This window comes from Zootoca vivipara, chromosome 4, assembly GCF_965207765.1.
Source record: "Zootoca vivipara chromosome 4, rZooViv2.hap1.1, whole genome shotgun sequence".
NCBI classification, from domain to species: Eukaryota; Metazoa; Chordata; class Lepidosauria; order Squamata; family Lacertidae; genus Zootoca; species Zootoca vivipara.
The window spans coordinates 30,346,865-30,363,267 of NC_142587.1; the positions used below are offsets into that span (position 1 = coordinate 30,346,865).

At 44.9% G+C, this 16,403-nt stretch overlaps 1 protein-coding gene across 7 annotated transcripts in view; it reads left to right on the forward strand.

Annotated features, from left to right (window-relative positions):
* The first annotated feature begins 9,140 nt into the window (after positions 1-9,140).
* MGAT4A (alpha-1,3-mannosyl-glycoprotein 4-beta-N-acetylglucosaminyltransferase A) overlaps positions 9,141-16,403 on the forward strand; it is a 54,415-nt gene continuing 47,152 nt past the window's right edge. For 2 of the 7 annotated variants that reach the window (XM_088668654.1, XM_035114614.3), the window contains exons 1-2: positions 9,144-9,639; positions 12,194-12,515. In XM_088668654.1, the coding sequence (XP_088524780.1) occupies positions 12,422-12,515 (94 nt within the window). In that variant the 5' untranslated portion in view covers positions 9,144-9,639; positions 12,194-12,421. Of the gene's footprint in view, positions 9,640-12,193; positions 12,516-16,403 lie in introns of all 7 variants that reach the window. The other 5 variants (XM_035114618.3, XM_035114613.3, XM_088668655.1 and 2 more) reach the window with 4 other exon arrangements.

A 16,403-nucleotide genomic window follows, 5' to 3' on the forward strand; every position in this document is an offset into this window, starting at 1 on the left:
ATCACTGCTATTATGCCCCTTTCAAAATGAGTGTCCTTTAAGAGATTATTTAATGAAGGCAAATGCAAGTGAGAGAAAACACATGAGCTATTAACTTGAGAAGAATCTCAGATCACTTAATGCAGTAAACCAGGCATCCTCAAACTAGGCCCGCCAGCTGTTTTGGGACTACAATTCTCATCATCCCTGACCACTGGGCCTGTTAGCTAGGGATGATGGGAGCTGTAGTCCCAAAACATCTGGAGGGCCGAGTTTGGGGATGCCTGCAGTAAACATTGGGCTACTTTTCTTGGTATTGTACAAAGTGCTGAAAAGAGAACTAAAATAGACACTGCTCAAATGCTTATTATCTATGTATCAACATAGCATGAAAAGGAGGAGTATGCAGTTCAAAAAAGCCATCCATTTATTCAGAAGCCATGTTTGGATTTGCAAGAACACAGTGCAGTGAAATCAGTGGCATGTCCTTGGAGCACCCATGATATTCCCATTGTTGGTGGCATAAGTCTTACTCTAATGTCCACGTTTTTACAACAACAACAGAGTTCTGTGGCATTTTACAGGCAAACAACTATATAAAAGCATAAACATTCATAGTAGACGACCCTACTTCCTTAGATGTTTGATGTTGGCTCTGATGAAATAGGCTCGTTTTCTTCATTTATAACATTTTCATTTAGGTGATTTATATCCCACTTTATGTTTTTTGATTTTTTAAAAATCCCTTGTCCTTAAGTGGTGTACACGTTCCTAAAAATATAAGTCAAAAGACAATGATGCAATGAAACAAAAATATAGATTTTTGAGCAGTAGCAAGATAGCAATTAGGTAAAATATCCTATCAAATACGCAATCATGTATTTCTAGGTAATAGCTGTACCCTCACTTCTGCTATTTCCCCTGCTCAAATTCATACCAGAAGGTGGTAGAAAGTCGCAAACTCATCCCTGGAGCTGTCACCAGGCCACACCTGCAATCATTTCTACCCCAGATTTTTAAAAATGGCATTAGGAAAAGGGTTAATCCCTCCTTTCCCCCAGTGCCACTGCTCTGATCACAACTGGACCATGTTGCTGTAAAAAAACAGGGGAGGCCAATAAGAAATGACAGTGGGACCCAATGCAATGTGTGTGGCTTAGCCCTGCAGCAGCATGATAAAAACATGTCTCCATGGAATCATTTCCATACTACCATTTTTATTTTTGCCACGTATTTGGGAGAGGGGGGGGGGCGAGCTGTCACATGGAATCTTTTTTTCCATTAGCAGGATTTGTGAGTTAAGTGCATTTCTGTATGACATCTCCTTAGCTCTGGAAGCATCTTTGGCTTGGGCATGTGTTTTTTTATTTGTTTTGCCAGTATAAGGCTGTTTCAGGTGAAAACATGAGTTTCCTTAAATTCAGGTTCTGCAACTGATCACATTCTGCCGGGGGACATAGAAACGGGGCACTTGACACTTGAGGCAGATGGCTACATGACCTTTTTGAAGTTGAGCAGTGCCTCGAGCTGATTCCGAAAGAGATTCCTGGTTTAAAATGTGTTATTGTGATTCCACATTCCCCCCACACCTCTTTTTAGACACCCTGAAGCTTTCTGAGATATAGAATTTAACTTGGCCTGAAGTAACTAACTGGCAGAAGATAAGGTTAGGCATAGTTTTGACTTGCTTAGTCAAAGGACAAAGGGAACTTCTTTAACTTGTTTGTTCTGAGCACGTCCTGCTCCTCCCAAGGGTATTAATTTGTGGGGCTTTCGGAATTGAGTTTTGTACAGGCAGACGGGGAGGGAGAGAAAAGGAAGAAAACTAAATGAAAGAGATGTTATTGAGCAAAAGAGCGATTTTCTGCCACTTTTCACAGTAATAGCTTCCAGTGGTGGTTGGATTTGGTATTTTTATCCATTCTCTAGCTAGGGGACTTATTATTTAATCCCAAGACTGCAAATAGAGAACCGCTGAAATAATCAACTACTCATATTTACTCAGAGAAGTCGCCATCCAGGACAGAGACAAGACGGATAAGATCTTCTGTTTACCTACTTTCCTGGCTGAACAATGTATTATCGTTTCCCCCATATCTAGCCCTGTCATTAACTCTTGGTATGGGTCAGATGAATTCAAGAAACATAAGACATTGAAAGGAATGCTACCAAATGCTAATAGCATGATTGAGTGAACAAGGATGAACCTTATCAGTGACCAATGAACAGGTTCCCAGTAGGTCACAAAACCTGCCAAACATCATTAGCTTATTAGAGATTTCTTTTCTTCAAGCAGCTCTTTGCATGGATATAACTGTACTGCAGACTACAAAGGAGGCAGAGGATTATGGTACAGTATATCACTTCCATATGATGCCCTTTTCCAGATGTCATAATGCTGTGGTGAGATGGCAGCTGCACACCAGTTCAGGGCCCAGACCATTCACAACCACACATTCACAAAGAATGTCCTGCTTGCAAGCTTCCCACAGAGAACAGGTTGTTGGACAAAATGGGCCATTGGTTTGATCCAGCAGACTCTTTATTACCTTCTTATGCCATCTTGACAATAATAGGATTGAAAGGTGGGGTATTTTATTGCCAAAACATATAATTAATCAATCACACACACCCCAACAGGAAGCATCCATTTTTTAAAAATAAAAATAAATTAAAAATCTGTATAGGGCCTGTCTTCTTGCTATTTTCACTCCCAGCAGCTATGTCAGGAAATGTTCTTAAATGTCACCAGTATATTGGTAACAGCGTACTTTAAACTACAGCACTTTCGTCAACCGTTCTGAATGCAAAGGCAACTGCAATAGGCCTTTCATTCCAGGGAACAGCCCCAGGGAAACAGCACAGCAGCCATTGAATATAAACTCCTCCCACTCAAGTCTTAACAACACAACGTGCCTCTTTAAAAATGTGTAATTTACGAATAAACTTCTGTCTGGCCGCAGAGTTTTTTAATGGTACGTTACCATATCTTTTCTACCCTGCCGCTATAAGAATACACCTTGAAGTGCTGAAAATAATGGAGCATGTCTGTGTCAAATTTTTTATATATAATTTGCAGCTTTGTTCCTTTCAAGGCTATGAATCGCAGGAACAGAGGAATCATAATCATGACATAAATTATGCTGGCAGCGCAGCTTCGGTAGTTATCAAATTTGTCATCTCTGGCACTTCACCAACCTCAGCCGTGGTTTATTAATTGCTTTGTAACTCTGCCTGCCAGTTACACTTAAATGTTTGATCTTGCCTGTCCCTGGCCCTTCACATTTTAAATAACTGCATTGTTGGCAGGTGGGGTGAATGTAGAAGCATCAGGGCTGGCAACAGCATCTGGCACGGTTGGGAAACTGCCAGGGCCCACTGCTGATGCCCCCTCTTAACAACAACAACAAAACCACCCTAGTCCTTTGCCCTGTGCAATGTTGAGTGCCTGGGTCTTGCTGCCATATTTGTTTCCCATAATGCCCCTGACGTAACGTCACTGCAAGGCCTTAAAGACAGGAGTAGTCAAGCTGGTGCCCACATGTATCAGGGTCCCTGCCAGTACCTCCTGTGGCAAACATGAAATATATCAGCATATACAGTGTTTCTCCCACCCCAAAAAAGGTGCTGGAATGCACTTCCTCCATAAAACCCATCCCAGAGCCCAAAGAGGATCTCTTTGGGCTCAGGGGAAATGGGAGGCAGTCTCCTTGCCAGCCAGAGTGTCACGGTCCAATCGGCGGGCAGTTGAAGCCCTGGCTGGGGACGTCAGGACCAGAGGCAAGATGGAGGTGTAGAAGCAGGAACAGGTGCAGGGCTGAGGGTCCAGTAGCAGGCAGTCACAGGGTCAAGGAACAAGGCAGAGGCGAAGGTCTGGGAGTCAAGGAGCAAGGCATCAGCAAGGCAAAGGTCCAAGGGTCGAGGATCAAGACGTCGGCAAGGCGAGGGTCCAAGGAGCAAGAGGCCAGAGGCAACCAGGCAAGGATAGCGTTGCTGTGGCAAAGAGCTGAAGGGAAATGCTGAGCTTTTATCCCTCCCAGCTCCTGCCACCAGGTGCAGTGAGGTATCAAGTGGCCTCACCTGAGTGACCACTCCTTGCCTCTCCAGCACAAGCTGAGGTCTTCACCTGTGTGGCCACTCCTTGCTTCTCCAGCACAAGCTGAGGCAGGCCCCAGTCCTGCAAAGCACTACAGGCCCCAGAGCCTGACTCCTGCCCATACTCCTGACACAGAGGCTTGTTGAGGCTGCTCAACTGAGGCAAGGGGAGCCTTCCACACCTCAGCTGAGCAGCTTAACAAGCCCCCTCCCCTGCGCTGCTCTGGCTTGTGCTTGCTCACAGATCGGGACAATTCGCTGTCCAGCTTTAATTTGCTTTTGTGGATTTTTTTGGAATCTGGGAAAGCCTGAGATAATTCATTCTAAGGTGATGTATGCCAAACTGTTCAAATGATGTGGAGCTACTTGCGACTGCATTTACAATTTTTGGAAATGGAAACACTGTGCTTTTATTGTGAAGGCAGGGGAGCAGGGGGAAGGGCTCAGTGCTAGAAAACAACACAGTTTGCTGGTCTGCTGGGGATAAAGGAGGACGGCGTGCACATTTCAGACAGCGCTAACTGCAAAAAAAAAAAACAGGTGAAGTGCAAATCAGCACCATTGTTTACAAAAGGCATGGCATAGTTGAAACCACTGAGATTTGTTCTAGTAATCAAAGCCCAGAGCAGAAATCAAAGGAAAGCACGGACTAGCTCATCTCTATGCTTTATAAATTTTTCTTTATTATTAGAATGGATGCAACCAAAAGTACAGCTTACATTCTGTGGGAGTTACATTTCATGAACTGGATATTGATTACAAAAACGCTAAGCATGTATGTCACAGGTAGGAGAAAATGGAGTGGTGGTGTCGGTGGCAGAAGCCAGAATGCTGCTTCTCAAATAAAGGATGTCCAGCTCAATTCTTATTGGCCAGATCTTGCGCCTTTTAATGAATTCTTTGTTTCTTCTAGGATGGTTCCTCGTTTCTCAAAAGTGGACTCCCATTCTTAGAAAAGTTCCCTTATTTTTTTCCTTCACTCTTAAACTACGATACCCTCTACCATAGTTTTCGCTCCATAAGACGCATCTGACCAAAAGACGCACCTAATTTTTAGAGGAGGAAAGGGGGAAAACCCTGGGGTTGTTTTTTTTTTGATCAGCTCATAGTTGTGCAGATTTTTTGCAAAGGGGGAAAGCTCCATTTTTTTTAGCATCAGCTCAAAGTTGTGAAGCTTCTTTTGCAAATGGGAAAAGCCCCATTTTGGGGGATCAGCTCACAGTTGTGCAGTTTTTTGCAAAGGGGGAAAGCTCCATTTTTTTAAGCATCAGCTCAATGTTGTGCATCTTACCTTGCAAAGTGGGGAAAGTCCTGTTTTTATGGAGTTCTGCAGCTCACAGTTCTGCAGCTTCTTTAGGAAAGGAAAGGAAAGGGAGCCATTTCTACAGTTTCCAGACAGATAATCTAATCAGCCAGTCACATGTCGCTGGGGAAACACAACAATGGAGGCCTGGGCAAGGGGGTGGGGCCGGGAAGGGAGCTAGCTTCTCTTATCTCCCTCCAGATCTCTGCTGAGCAGGTTCTTTTCCCCTCTTGTTAGCCTTTAGCTCTTTCTTTTTTTAAAAAAAAAAAAGCACAATTTGCTTTTCGCCCCTGGGCAATTCGGCTCCAGGGACCATGCATTCGCTCCATAAGACACACAGAATTCCGTCTTGCTTTTTAGGAGGGAAAAAGTACGTCTTATGGAGCAAAAAATATGGTGCTTAGTAATTCTACTGTTTCCCTTACCTTTTATACTTGTGAGTAAAGGAAGAAACAAGACATTACGTTAGAAATAGTAAGAATAACAACATACATGAGTATATTCACAAAATCTTTAGATTCATTTCACTAAATACTGTAATATGTAACTTGAACTGGTGTGAAACACACCTGCACCCATTTTTTTACTGCCTCTTTCCTGTGTGTGAAAAGAGTTATATGTACGCCCATCTCTCTCACACACAACACAGACTGTCTTACCTTGTTATTGCTGTATTTGCTCTTTGTCCACTGCTTTCTGATCATAGGTTCTTTAATGGCTTTGGTGTCATTAAAAATGTAGAGGTTTTGGCCTCAGCAGCTGGCATAGTGGGGTAAATGCTGGAGCCCAGGAAGACCTGCTGCAGTTGACCCTGGCCTTCTTTTGAAAATACATTTTTATTATATAGGCATATATAGAAATTTGTAAGAATGTTGTCATGCAGTCCTCATGGGAGGATTTGCAGTGGTGCATCACAATCCTTGATTTGCATGAAGTAGAGGAGCAAAAGTGACAGCAATGGGCACCTGCATGGCCCCACAGTATGCCAACATCTTCATGGCAGATTTAGAACGTGTCCTAAACTCCTACCCACTCAAACCTATTTTGTACCTGTGATACATTGACAATATTTTTATTATCTGGACACATGGTCAACAAACCCTGGACACCTTCCACCAGATATTCAATGACTTTCACCCCACCATCAACCTAACAATGAACCAATCTATGCAAGAAATACATTTTTTGGACACTACTATAAAAATACAGGATGGGTGTATAGACACCACCTTATACCGTAAACCAACTGACCGACAAACATATCTACATGCTTCTAGCTACCATCCCAAACATACCAAACAACCCATTGTATATAGCCAGGCCCTACGTTACATCTGCATCTGTTCCAACTCTACAGACAGAGACTCTCACCTAAGAGATCTACAGCAAACCTTTTTAGAACTAAAATATCCGCCCGATGAAATTAAACGACAGATCAACAGACTGATACCCAGAGAGAACTTGCTGCAAGACAAACCCCCAAAAAGAAAATAACAGAACACCACTAGTAATCACATACAGCTCCCAAGTTAAAACAGTACAGCACATCATCAGAGATCTACAACCTATCCTAGACAATGACAGTTCTCTTTCTCAAGCTATGGGAAAAAGACCTTTAATTGCCTACAGACAGCCACCCAATCTTAAACAACTTCTCACCCACAATAATACAACCACCAGACTTAACATGGACACTGGTACCAGAGCCTGCAATAAACCCAGATGCCAACTTTGCTGCCACATACACCCAGACAACACCATTACTGACCCCAACATCATCAAACATACCATCTCAGGACTATTTAATTGGTCATCTTCTAACATTGTGTATGCCATCAAATGCCAACAGTGCCCTTCAGCTCGCTATATTGGACAAACAGGCCAAACCCTACACCAAAGGATAAATGGACATAAATCTGACATCAGGAATCACAGAGAAATCAGTAGGAGAACACTTCAATATCCCAGGACATTCTATACAAGATCTCAAAGTAGCTGTCTTATTACAAAAGAATTTCAGAAATAGACTGGAAAGAGCTGAATTGCAACTTATTACCAAACTTAAAACCATGGAGAGACGTGGTTTTAATAGAGACATTGGATTATTATCTCTTTATACATGATAAAGCTATTTGTAGCCATCTCACCCCTTGCTTTTTCCTGTAAGACCAATTGCTGTCGTTAACAGTCATTAACAGGTTTACCACACCTATCAGCCAATCACCCATTCCCATCACCCTTCTGAGTAATACCCCTCCCCATCCTCTCACTATATATAAGGGTCTGGTGACTTCTGTTTCAGTGTACAGTATCTGAAGAAATGTGCATGCACATGAAAGCTCATACCAATGACAAACTTAGTTGGTCTCTAAGGTGCTACTGGAAGGAATTTTTTTATTTTGTTAAGAGAGAGAGAAGGGAGGGATACCGAGAGGGGAAAATTGTTGGTTTAAAACAACAGCAGACATTTGAGTAAAGCAGAGATGTGAAAACAGGAAATTTGTAGTTTTTAACAAGGGCAGAGGTTTGAATATTACTATGAAATATCTGGGGGGGGCACTGCATTCTTTATCTCTCTCATATGAGACAGCTGAGGAATGAAAGAGGGAGAAGTTTGAGTACAGCAAGAAGGGAGACACACTGAAAAGCGGAAAGCGGATTTTAAAACAATGGCGGAAGTTTGAGTAAAGCAGTGATGGAAGAACAAGTGGCAGTTTTAAACAATGGCAGATATTTGAGTAGAGCAAGCAGGGGATAGCACTGAGTGGGGGAAAGAGGCAGTTTAAAACAAGAGTTGCAAGAAAGGAAGCTGGGAAAGGTTCTGTATCATTAGCTTCTTTGTAGTATCCATGATCCATCGCTGCTATTTCTTATTGTCAAAACTAGATTATTTTTTAAAAACAACGTATCAGTATCCCTCAAGTCATTTTTTAAAAGTTAGCACAGAGATCTAATCTTTAGCTGCATCAAACATTCTGATAAAGGTCTCTTCTGCAAGACGTTGTTGGTTTTTAAAAGTCCTGTTGTATGCACTGCAATTTTTCAAGGTAATACCCCACATGTCCTGAGCCCCTGAGAGATAGAAATCTCATTTCATTTGATCTGGCAGGCAAGTCCAGGTGAGGAACAAAGGGAAGTAAGTGTGGCTACAGAAAAATGTCACCTCACACATGAAAAACTGCACTAATCTACTGCCACATCAGCAGTGACAATGGGTATATAACAGGTTCTATTTACGGTACTTAACATACTTTATATGGTAAAAATAAATTCAAATTAAATGATTAAAATGTTAAATGTAAAAAGAAGAATTATGGGCTGGCATCTTGATCTGGAAAGTGTTGAAAACTTGCAGTAGATTTCAGTTTGCTGCTTCTCTCAGCAATACTGCCTGGCAAGCCATTTCCAGCCGCAGAAAACAGCTACAGTCCTCTGGGCACTTAACCGGGCAGTAAGTCCCTATTGAACATAGTGCGACATTTGCAAGAACTGACCTTCTAATGAGTTTGCTCGAATTTTTCAAGGTGCAAGGAACTGGAAACTACACAGCACAAACCCACAGCTATCCTCCTCCCGCTCTTCAGCTATCAATAGGAGGTGAAAGAAAACTCGCGAGATTTCTTTATAAATACCCCCCTAGTCCGAGACTGACATCTGACTACACCATCCGCTGGAACGTACCATCCAGTAAAGGACGACCATTGGCTTCTTGCGCGTTTTGGGTTGGCCAATGGGGGTTCGGGTGAGGTGAAAGGAGGCGGGCGCTCAGAAGCCTAGCCGGTGTGGGCTTCTGCTCCTTTGAGTCCTCCTCAGTTGCAGCTTGGGAGAAGCGTTTCCTCTGCTGCGGTGGGAGAGGACCGAGGAGGTGAAGTCCTTTTTTGTGTGTGTGCAGCAGGCGAGGGCAAGGCAGCTGTAACTGCAAGGGGACTCTTGCGCGGGTAGGCACGCGCGCAAATAACACGCGCGCGCACGCCTGAGAGTGTGTGGAACCATCGGCTTTTCTTTCTCTCGGTCCCGCAGGAGCCGCCCTTTGCTCCTGCACAAAGGTGAGAGCCGGCGCGGGAAGGCAGCGCACGCCAAAGCCCGCGTCCACTCGGGGCTCCGGTCTGCCCATTCCCGGAGGGCGAACGGGGGTTCCTGCGGTCTTCGGCGGCCCTGGTGGGATGGATTGACGCGAGTTTGGAGCTTTCGGCTTGCAGTGGGTTTGGTATTATTGCTACTGGTGCGTCGTCCTGCAAGACGGCGGTGGCGGTGTCTGTGAGGTGGGCAGACCAAAAAAATTAAATTAAATTAATAAAAAAACCCACCTTTTCTGTGTGGCGAGGGAGATGCAGGCCGGCCAGCCACTCTTTGGTGCAGCCGCCTCCCCAAGTTCGTCCTGCCAAAGTCGGTCGGCGGGCGGGGAGGGGACTGTTTTGGAGTAAGTGGACTGTGCAATGCGACAGCGAGCGAGCTCTGTGGTTGTACACGCAGGCGTAGGGACTGAGAGAGAAAGAAGGAGGAACGCAAGAGAGGAGAAGGAGAAGGGCAGGGAGGCGGATGGAGAGAGGGTCCGCTGGACACTGCGTCTGTGCGTGCGTGTGAATGCGTGTACGCGGGCAAACTCGCTCTCCGCCTACATCAGAAGGGTGGGGGCGCGGCGGCGGTGGTGGGGAGAGATGAGCATTGGCAGGCTAAGCATGCTTTGGACCTGACTTTGCTACGGGGGTACCGTTTTCCCTGTGAGGGTGGGGTGGGGAAATACATTCATCTTGTTACACGCTATAATGTGACACACGTTTGTTGTTGGAACGAAGTGGGGGGTGGGATTCGGAGGGCTGGAGAAATCACCTGACAGTGTATCTAATCCCCACAGAAGCATGTGTGTTAGAAAGAGGGAGGGTTGTATATGCGTATGAAGCACGGGAGGTATGAATAGACCGAAATTGGCGTGTTATGTATACAAGAGAGGAAGAAAGTAGGAGTACAAAGTTTAGGTGAGCAGAAGACAGATTTGTATGTGACACACAGGGGGAGAGAGAGAGAGAGAGAGAGAGAGAGAGAGAGAGAAAGAAAGAAAGAAAGAAAGAAAGAAAGAAAGAAAGAAAGAAAGAAAGAAAGAAAGAAAGAAATGGGAGCGGGTACAGTACAGTATAAGCACCCTGGGTGTGCAAGGCTCTTTGGGAGTGGGAATAGTGTGCAAAAAGTTGTAAGTGCATATATATATATATATATATATATATATATATATATATATATATAATGTCCAGGGTCAATTAATTCCAGATAACTTCTGCCCTAGTTTTTCCATCTAAAATAGAACCAATATGTTAATATTCCTTGTACTGTACTAAATTGTAAATGCTTTTAATTTAACTACAGTATATGCCTCTGCTGCTGTTACTGCACTGAGGTGCCACAGTTAGCTGTGCTGCATCTTGTTTCCCCATCTCTCTCCTTTCCATTGTAAGTGCTGGTTAGCTTTATGCTACATATGTGTGGGCTTGGGCATGTGCACAGAAATGGGTGTTTGATTTGCTAATCCATGCTGCCACCAACTTTAACTTTGCCCATCACTTTTTTTCGGAGTGTGTGTGTGTGGGGTGGGGTTATGATTAGGTTTCGCAATTAATTTGGTGACAATTAATTTAGGAAGCAGCATAGTTCTCCCAATTACAGTGGGCCATAACTACCTTAGGCCTGTGACCAGATTCTTGTGTACTGCTTTAAACGATGATTGCCGTGCCGTTAAAGTTGACGGCACTGACCTACTGGTTGGGGTAACGTGAACCTGTATGTCATTCTCTCTCTGCTTTTTAGACAAGCTATTTTCATTAAAACTCTATTGAAAAGCTGTTCAAGGGTATGAATGAAGATTGAATCCTGCCTAGATTTCCTAGGTACAAGCACATGATGCAGAACATAACCTTTCCTTGGTGCATTTGGGAACTGATCCTGCAGGCTTCCCTTGCTTGATCAAAACAAATGTCAGCTACTTGTAACCATGAATCTCAGAAGCATTTGTGAAATAGTAACAACTTCTTACGTTTCAAATGTTTTAACTTTATTGCAGCTTTTCATGTGCTATAGTTACCACTTCAAGTGTATAATTTGTTTCGAACACCTTAGGCTGCAAACTTAAACACACCTACTAGGACGAAAGCACCTGTTGATGGAATGAACGCAATAGTGATTGACTAGAAAAAAGTGGTTTTGTTTAAGTGAGTGGCAGAGTGATTTGGCTGAAAAGCAACCGTTGAAAGGAGAAGGGTGGCTGTGAGAGAAAGTGGGCATGAGATGAGAGAAATGTGTTAACATGCTGGCATGTAAATGTGTCAGCAAGTTGGCTGGATCTTATAGGAGTCTGAGCTGTCCAATGATATCTGGAGGATCACAAGTACCCACCCCCATGTATAGGATTACACTACATGAATGTTCAAACAATTAATGTAGGTTGCCAATAATCCATAAAGCCGGGGTTTTTCCCCCAGGTGGAACTTGGTGGAACTCAGTTCCAGTACCTCTCAGGTGGGTTCTGGCACCTCTCAGGTGGGTGCCATTGACATTCTAAGAGAACTAAAAAAAAATAGCACTGCATAAAAAACAGCCTTGTAAATTGGAGCTAATGTAAATCTACAAGAGAGTAAAGGGGTAGGTGTTGAGGCTGAGAAGATGTTGCTTGCCCAAGGCCTCTTACTAAGATAATGGCAGATGAGAGGTTTGAGCCTGTGTCGTTTGCAGTTCCTTCAGTCTCTTCTCTGTTGTGTGTTGTGCTTCGATTTGCTACGGACTTCTGTTCATTTTTAGACTGAAACTGAGTCCCCCCTTTATGCTTAGGGAGTAGAAGAACAAAGAATGAAGGGCAAACTCTTCAAAAGCTTCTGAGAGTTCGTCATTCTCCAGCGATACACGTCTGCAGGTTGCACAATGATTTGGAAACGACAATGCCACATTCTCCTTTTGCTTCTGGCTGTGCCGTGCTAGCACTGGAATAAGTGGGCATCAAGCCAACAGACGAAACTCAAATCCTGACTGTTGGCCAAATACAAACCATGTTGAAATGAGATGAGGCTCCGAAATGGGACTGTGGCCACTGCATTAATTTTCATCACATCTTTCCTCAGTTTGTCTTGGTACACAGCATGGCAGAATGGGAAAGGTAAGTGGCATCTCCCCCCCCCCAATAAATGCATAACTTTGTCTATGACTGGTGTTAATATAATTTAGGGTTGTGTGTTGTTGTTTTTTAAAAGATTGCGTAGACATGTTGTGGGGTGGGGAACCCAGTTTTTGTGATAAAACAGCCCCCATCATCCCATTAGCCATGATTGGGCTGATGAGAGTTGGAGTCTAATATCTGGAGGGCCATAGATTCTCCATCTTTATTTTAGACCAATTTCAGAAATAGCACGCTGACTGTTTCTGCCTGCAAATTTGGTGCTGCATTTGAAGGCTTACCCCCCCTCCCCCCACACACAATGCAGAGCAGACCACATCCAGATTTCTGATAAATCTAACCATAGAAGGAGACAATTAAGAGTATTGGTTTGCAGTTTTCTCTCTGTGTGTGGGTCAGTTCATACATGACCATTTGTTGGTCTCCAGCTTTTCTTTCTTTTTAAGTAGAGTGCAATCCTAGGAGCCAACTCCTAGAGGCCGAGGTGCCTTTAGGCCCCCTGTCAAATATTTGAGGGGTCTGCCCTCCCAGTTGATGCGCATTGCCACTCCTAGGGTGTGCATGCCCCATGTCATTATGTAGGGCAGGGCTTACCTGCCCCCCTCCCTTTATTCAAGTTGGCCCCTCTGAGTGAAATGAATTGCTGGTTTTTATTTGATTTATGCTCAAAAAGTTCTCTCAACCCTACAAGGAAAGAATTTAAAGTTTATTTAACTTTGCAATGACCAAGGTATGGCCCTGCACTATTGATCTTTGTTCTGCATGGTGGGGCGGGGGGAAGAATCCCAAAGTAACTACAATTCTGAGCTGCAGTAATTATTCAGAGAATTATGTATTTGGCCTGTTTAGTGGTAGGGTACACAAGGCCGATAGACTAATCCACAGTATCCTTTTATGAAAGATACTCACAGTATTCTAATTTTGTTGGTTAGTTGCTGGAAAACTATTTTAAAACAAGGTTGGGATCCCCTCCACTTAAAATATTTTTAAAATTAAAAATACATTAGTGACATTTTAGAAGGGCCAAATAAATTACTTCCCACAGAAAATAGTGCTGGTAAACAAAAATTGTGTGTGGAGGGGAGAGATTAGTGCTTATGAATTGATTGACACTCATAACTGATCAGTTTCGTCCCCCTTTGGTAGATGTTCCAGTGCTCTTCCCTATGACAGTGCCAAAGGTTGCAGTCACATTGACCCATTCTACTGTTGCTGATTTGGCAGATTTCAAAGAAAATACGATAGGATTTTATTTTATTTGTGTGTGCATTGCAAGCCAGCCTTTATTTGTGCTTCTAAAGTTCAGTATAGGGAAGTGGTAGGAAAGATCTCTCACACACACCTGGGAGAAGCTGTGCCTGCCATAAAACACCATTCTGGGGCCAATGGACCATTGGTACAAGGTAGCTTCATGTACGTATGTATTAGAACTGCTGCCTTTGAAACTAAAGGCTGATTTATATATCAGGGGTTGTCTTGGGAGATGTGCTTCCTGCTTCTTGCTCTGAACATTTATCACTGCTATATCTGTGTAAGTATTCCTGGGGTCGTGTCCCCTTGAGCAGAGCAAAGTTTGCATTGCAAGTAAACCTATATACCGTGTTTCTCCTAAAATAAGACGTGCCTCTAAAATAAGCCATGGCACGATCTTTTGAAGGCCAAAAAATGTAAGACATCCCCCCAAAATAAGATGTGTTGGGGGAGCCAGCGGGACGACCCAGAGCGAGCCGGCAAACGCAGCAGCGCGCGCTGCGCCGAGCCCCAGCACAGTGACGCGCGGAGCTCCGGCAGAACGGGCCCCAGGACCCGGCAGCGGGCGGCGCGCGAAGTCGCAGGACCCGGCAGGAGCCGGCAGCAGCCGGCAGCAGCCCCAGCCGCGCCGCGCTGCACTGCGTGAACCCCAGGGACCCAGCAGCGGGTCCTGGGGCTTCGCACGGCACGGCTGAGGCTGATGGCTCCTGCCGGGTCCTGCGGCTTCGCGCGCCGCCCGCTGCCGGGTCCCTGGGCTTCATGCGGTGCGGCGCGGCGCGGCTGGGGCTGCTGCCGGCTCCTGCCGGGTCCTGCGGCTTCGCGCGCCGCCCGCTGTTGGGTCCCTGGGCTTCACGCGGTGCGGCGCGGTGCGCGAAGCCGCAGGACTCGGCAGGAGCCGGCAGCAGTCCCAGCCGCACCGCGTGAACCCCAGGGACCCGGCAGCGGGCTCAGCGGGCGGCGCACGAAGCCGCAGCACCCGGCAGGAGCCGGCAGCAGCCCCAGCCACGCCACGCCGCACCGCGTGAAGCCCAGGGACCTGGCAGCGGGCGGCGCGCGAAGCCGCAGGAGCCAGCAGCAGCAGCCGCTTCAGCCGCGCCGCACGAAGCCCCAGGACCAGGCAGCGGGCTCAACGGGCGGCGCGCGAAGCCACAGGAGCCGGCAGCAGCCGGCAGCAGCCTCAGCCGCGCCGCGCTGCGTGAAGCCCCAGGACCCAGCAGCGGGCGGCGCGCGATGCTGCAGGACCCGGCAGGAGCCGGCAGCAGCCACAGTCGTGCCGCATGAAGCCCTGGGACCCAGCAGCAGGCTCAGCGGGCGGTGCAAGAAAGCCCCGTACCATACGTAACAATAAGACATCCCCCGAAAATAAGCCGCAATGTATTTTTTAAAAAGAAAAATAAATATAAGACGTGTCTTATTTTAGGAGAAACACGGTAGAATTGGAGTGAGAGCAGGAAAAACTGCTTTTTGAAGGGGACATGAAAGGCTGCATCGTAAATCAGCCAGGTGGAAAATGGCCTGCAAGGCAGGAACAAGTCTTTCAGGACTTACAGCCAAGATGGTCTCTTTATAAATAGAGACCATTTGGGAATACATAAATGCTGCCTCTTGACTTATGTTTTTAGTATATTTGAAAATCTTAATGTTTTCTAGCTTACACGGTCCATTTCATTCAGTAGCATTAATTCATTTATGTAGCTTTTAAGCCTTTTATTTGAGTGGCATGTCAGTCTGCCGTCTGCACTTCAGGCCAGGTATTCTGATTTTTTTTCCTAGATAAAACTGAAAATCTGCAGGTTAAAATTTATTTCACTTGGAGTTTAGGCAAATCACAAAGTAAACACAGTTAATAAGAGAGGGCATGCTTCACTGAAAACTCTTGCTCATTCTCTAGAGACTGTTTAACATCGCATTCACGCACTTCTGTTTTAGCAGGATTTGCCTGCTTCTGACTTTCATCTCTTTAGTCAAAGAGCTAGTTTCCTCTCCTTATTATCAACCTTGCAACATTTGTATCTTTTAGTATTGCTTCTTCCAAGAGGCCACTACTTATTTGCCTAACTGTATGGTATGTATAAGTGTGATATTTGTATCCCATGCTATGCCTAACTGTACGGTATGTATAAGTGTGATATTTGTATCCCATGCTGCATGCAAAACAGATTACCTAAATAGCCTGTTACTTTAAGATCTGACAAAGTGCAGCAGGTTAATTCCATTAATGAAAGTTGTGTTTCTTACACTTAACAGTATCACCCACAGGGCAGAAAATGACCATACTGTAGGTTCACAAGTGACTGATTGTGACCATACGGTTATTTGCAACTCAGTTTTTAAGTTGGATTCCTTGTTAGTCTTTTTCCATAACTTAGGTTCGCGCCAATGCTTAATTGTTTTTAGGCGGGTAACTTATTTAGTAATAATTCTGTCAACAAGCAGGAGTACAATAGATGTGAAATTGCATTTAAAATGAAAGCCATCCTTTCGGTGTAGTACGCTAGGCCACCCCACTCTACGAGCTTAGTTCTGGTTTCAGGTTTTAAAGGCCTGTTTTTGTGGGGTTTTCTAAACTATGTAGAAACTGTGTTTACGAAGTTGTTTCCATAGCTGCATCTATACACA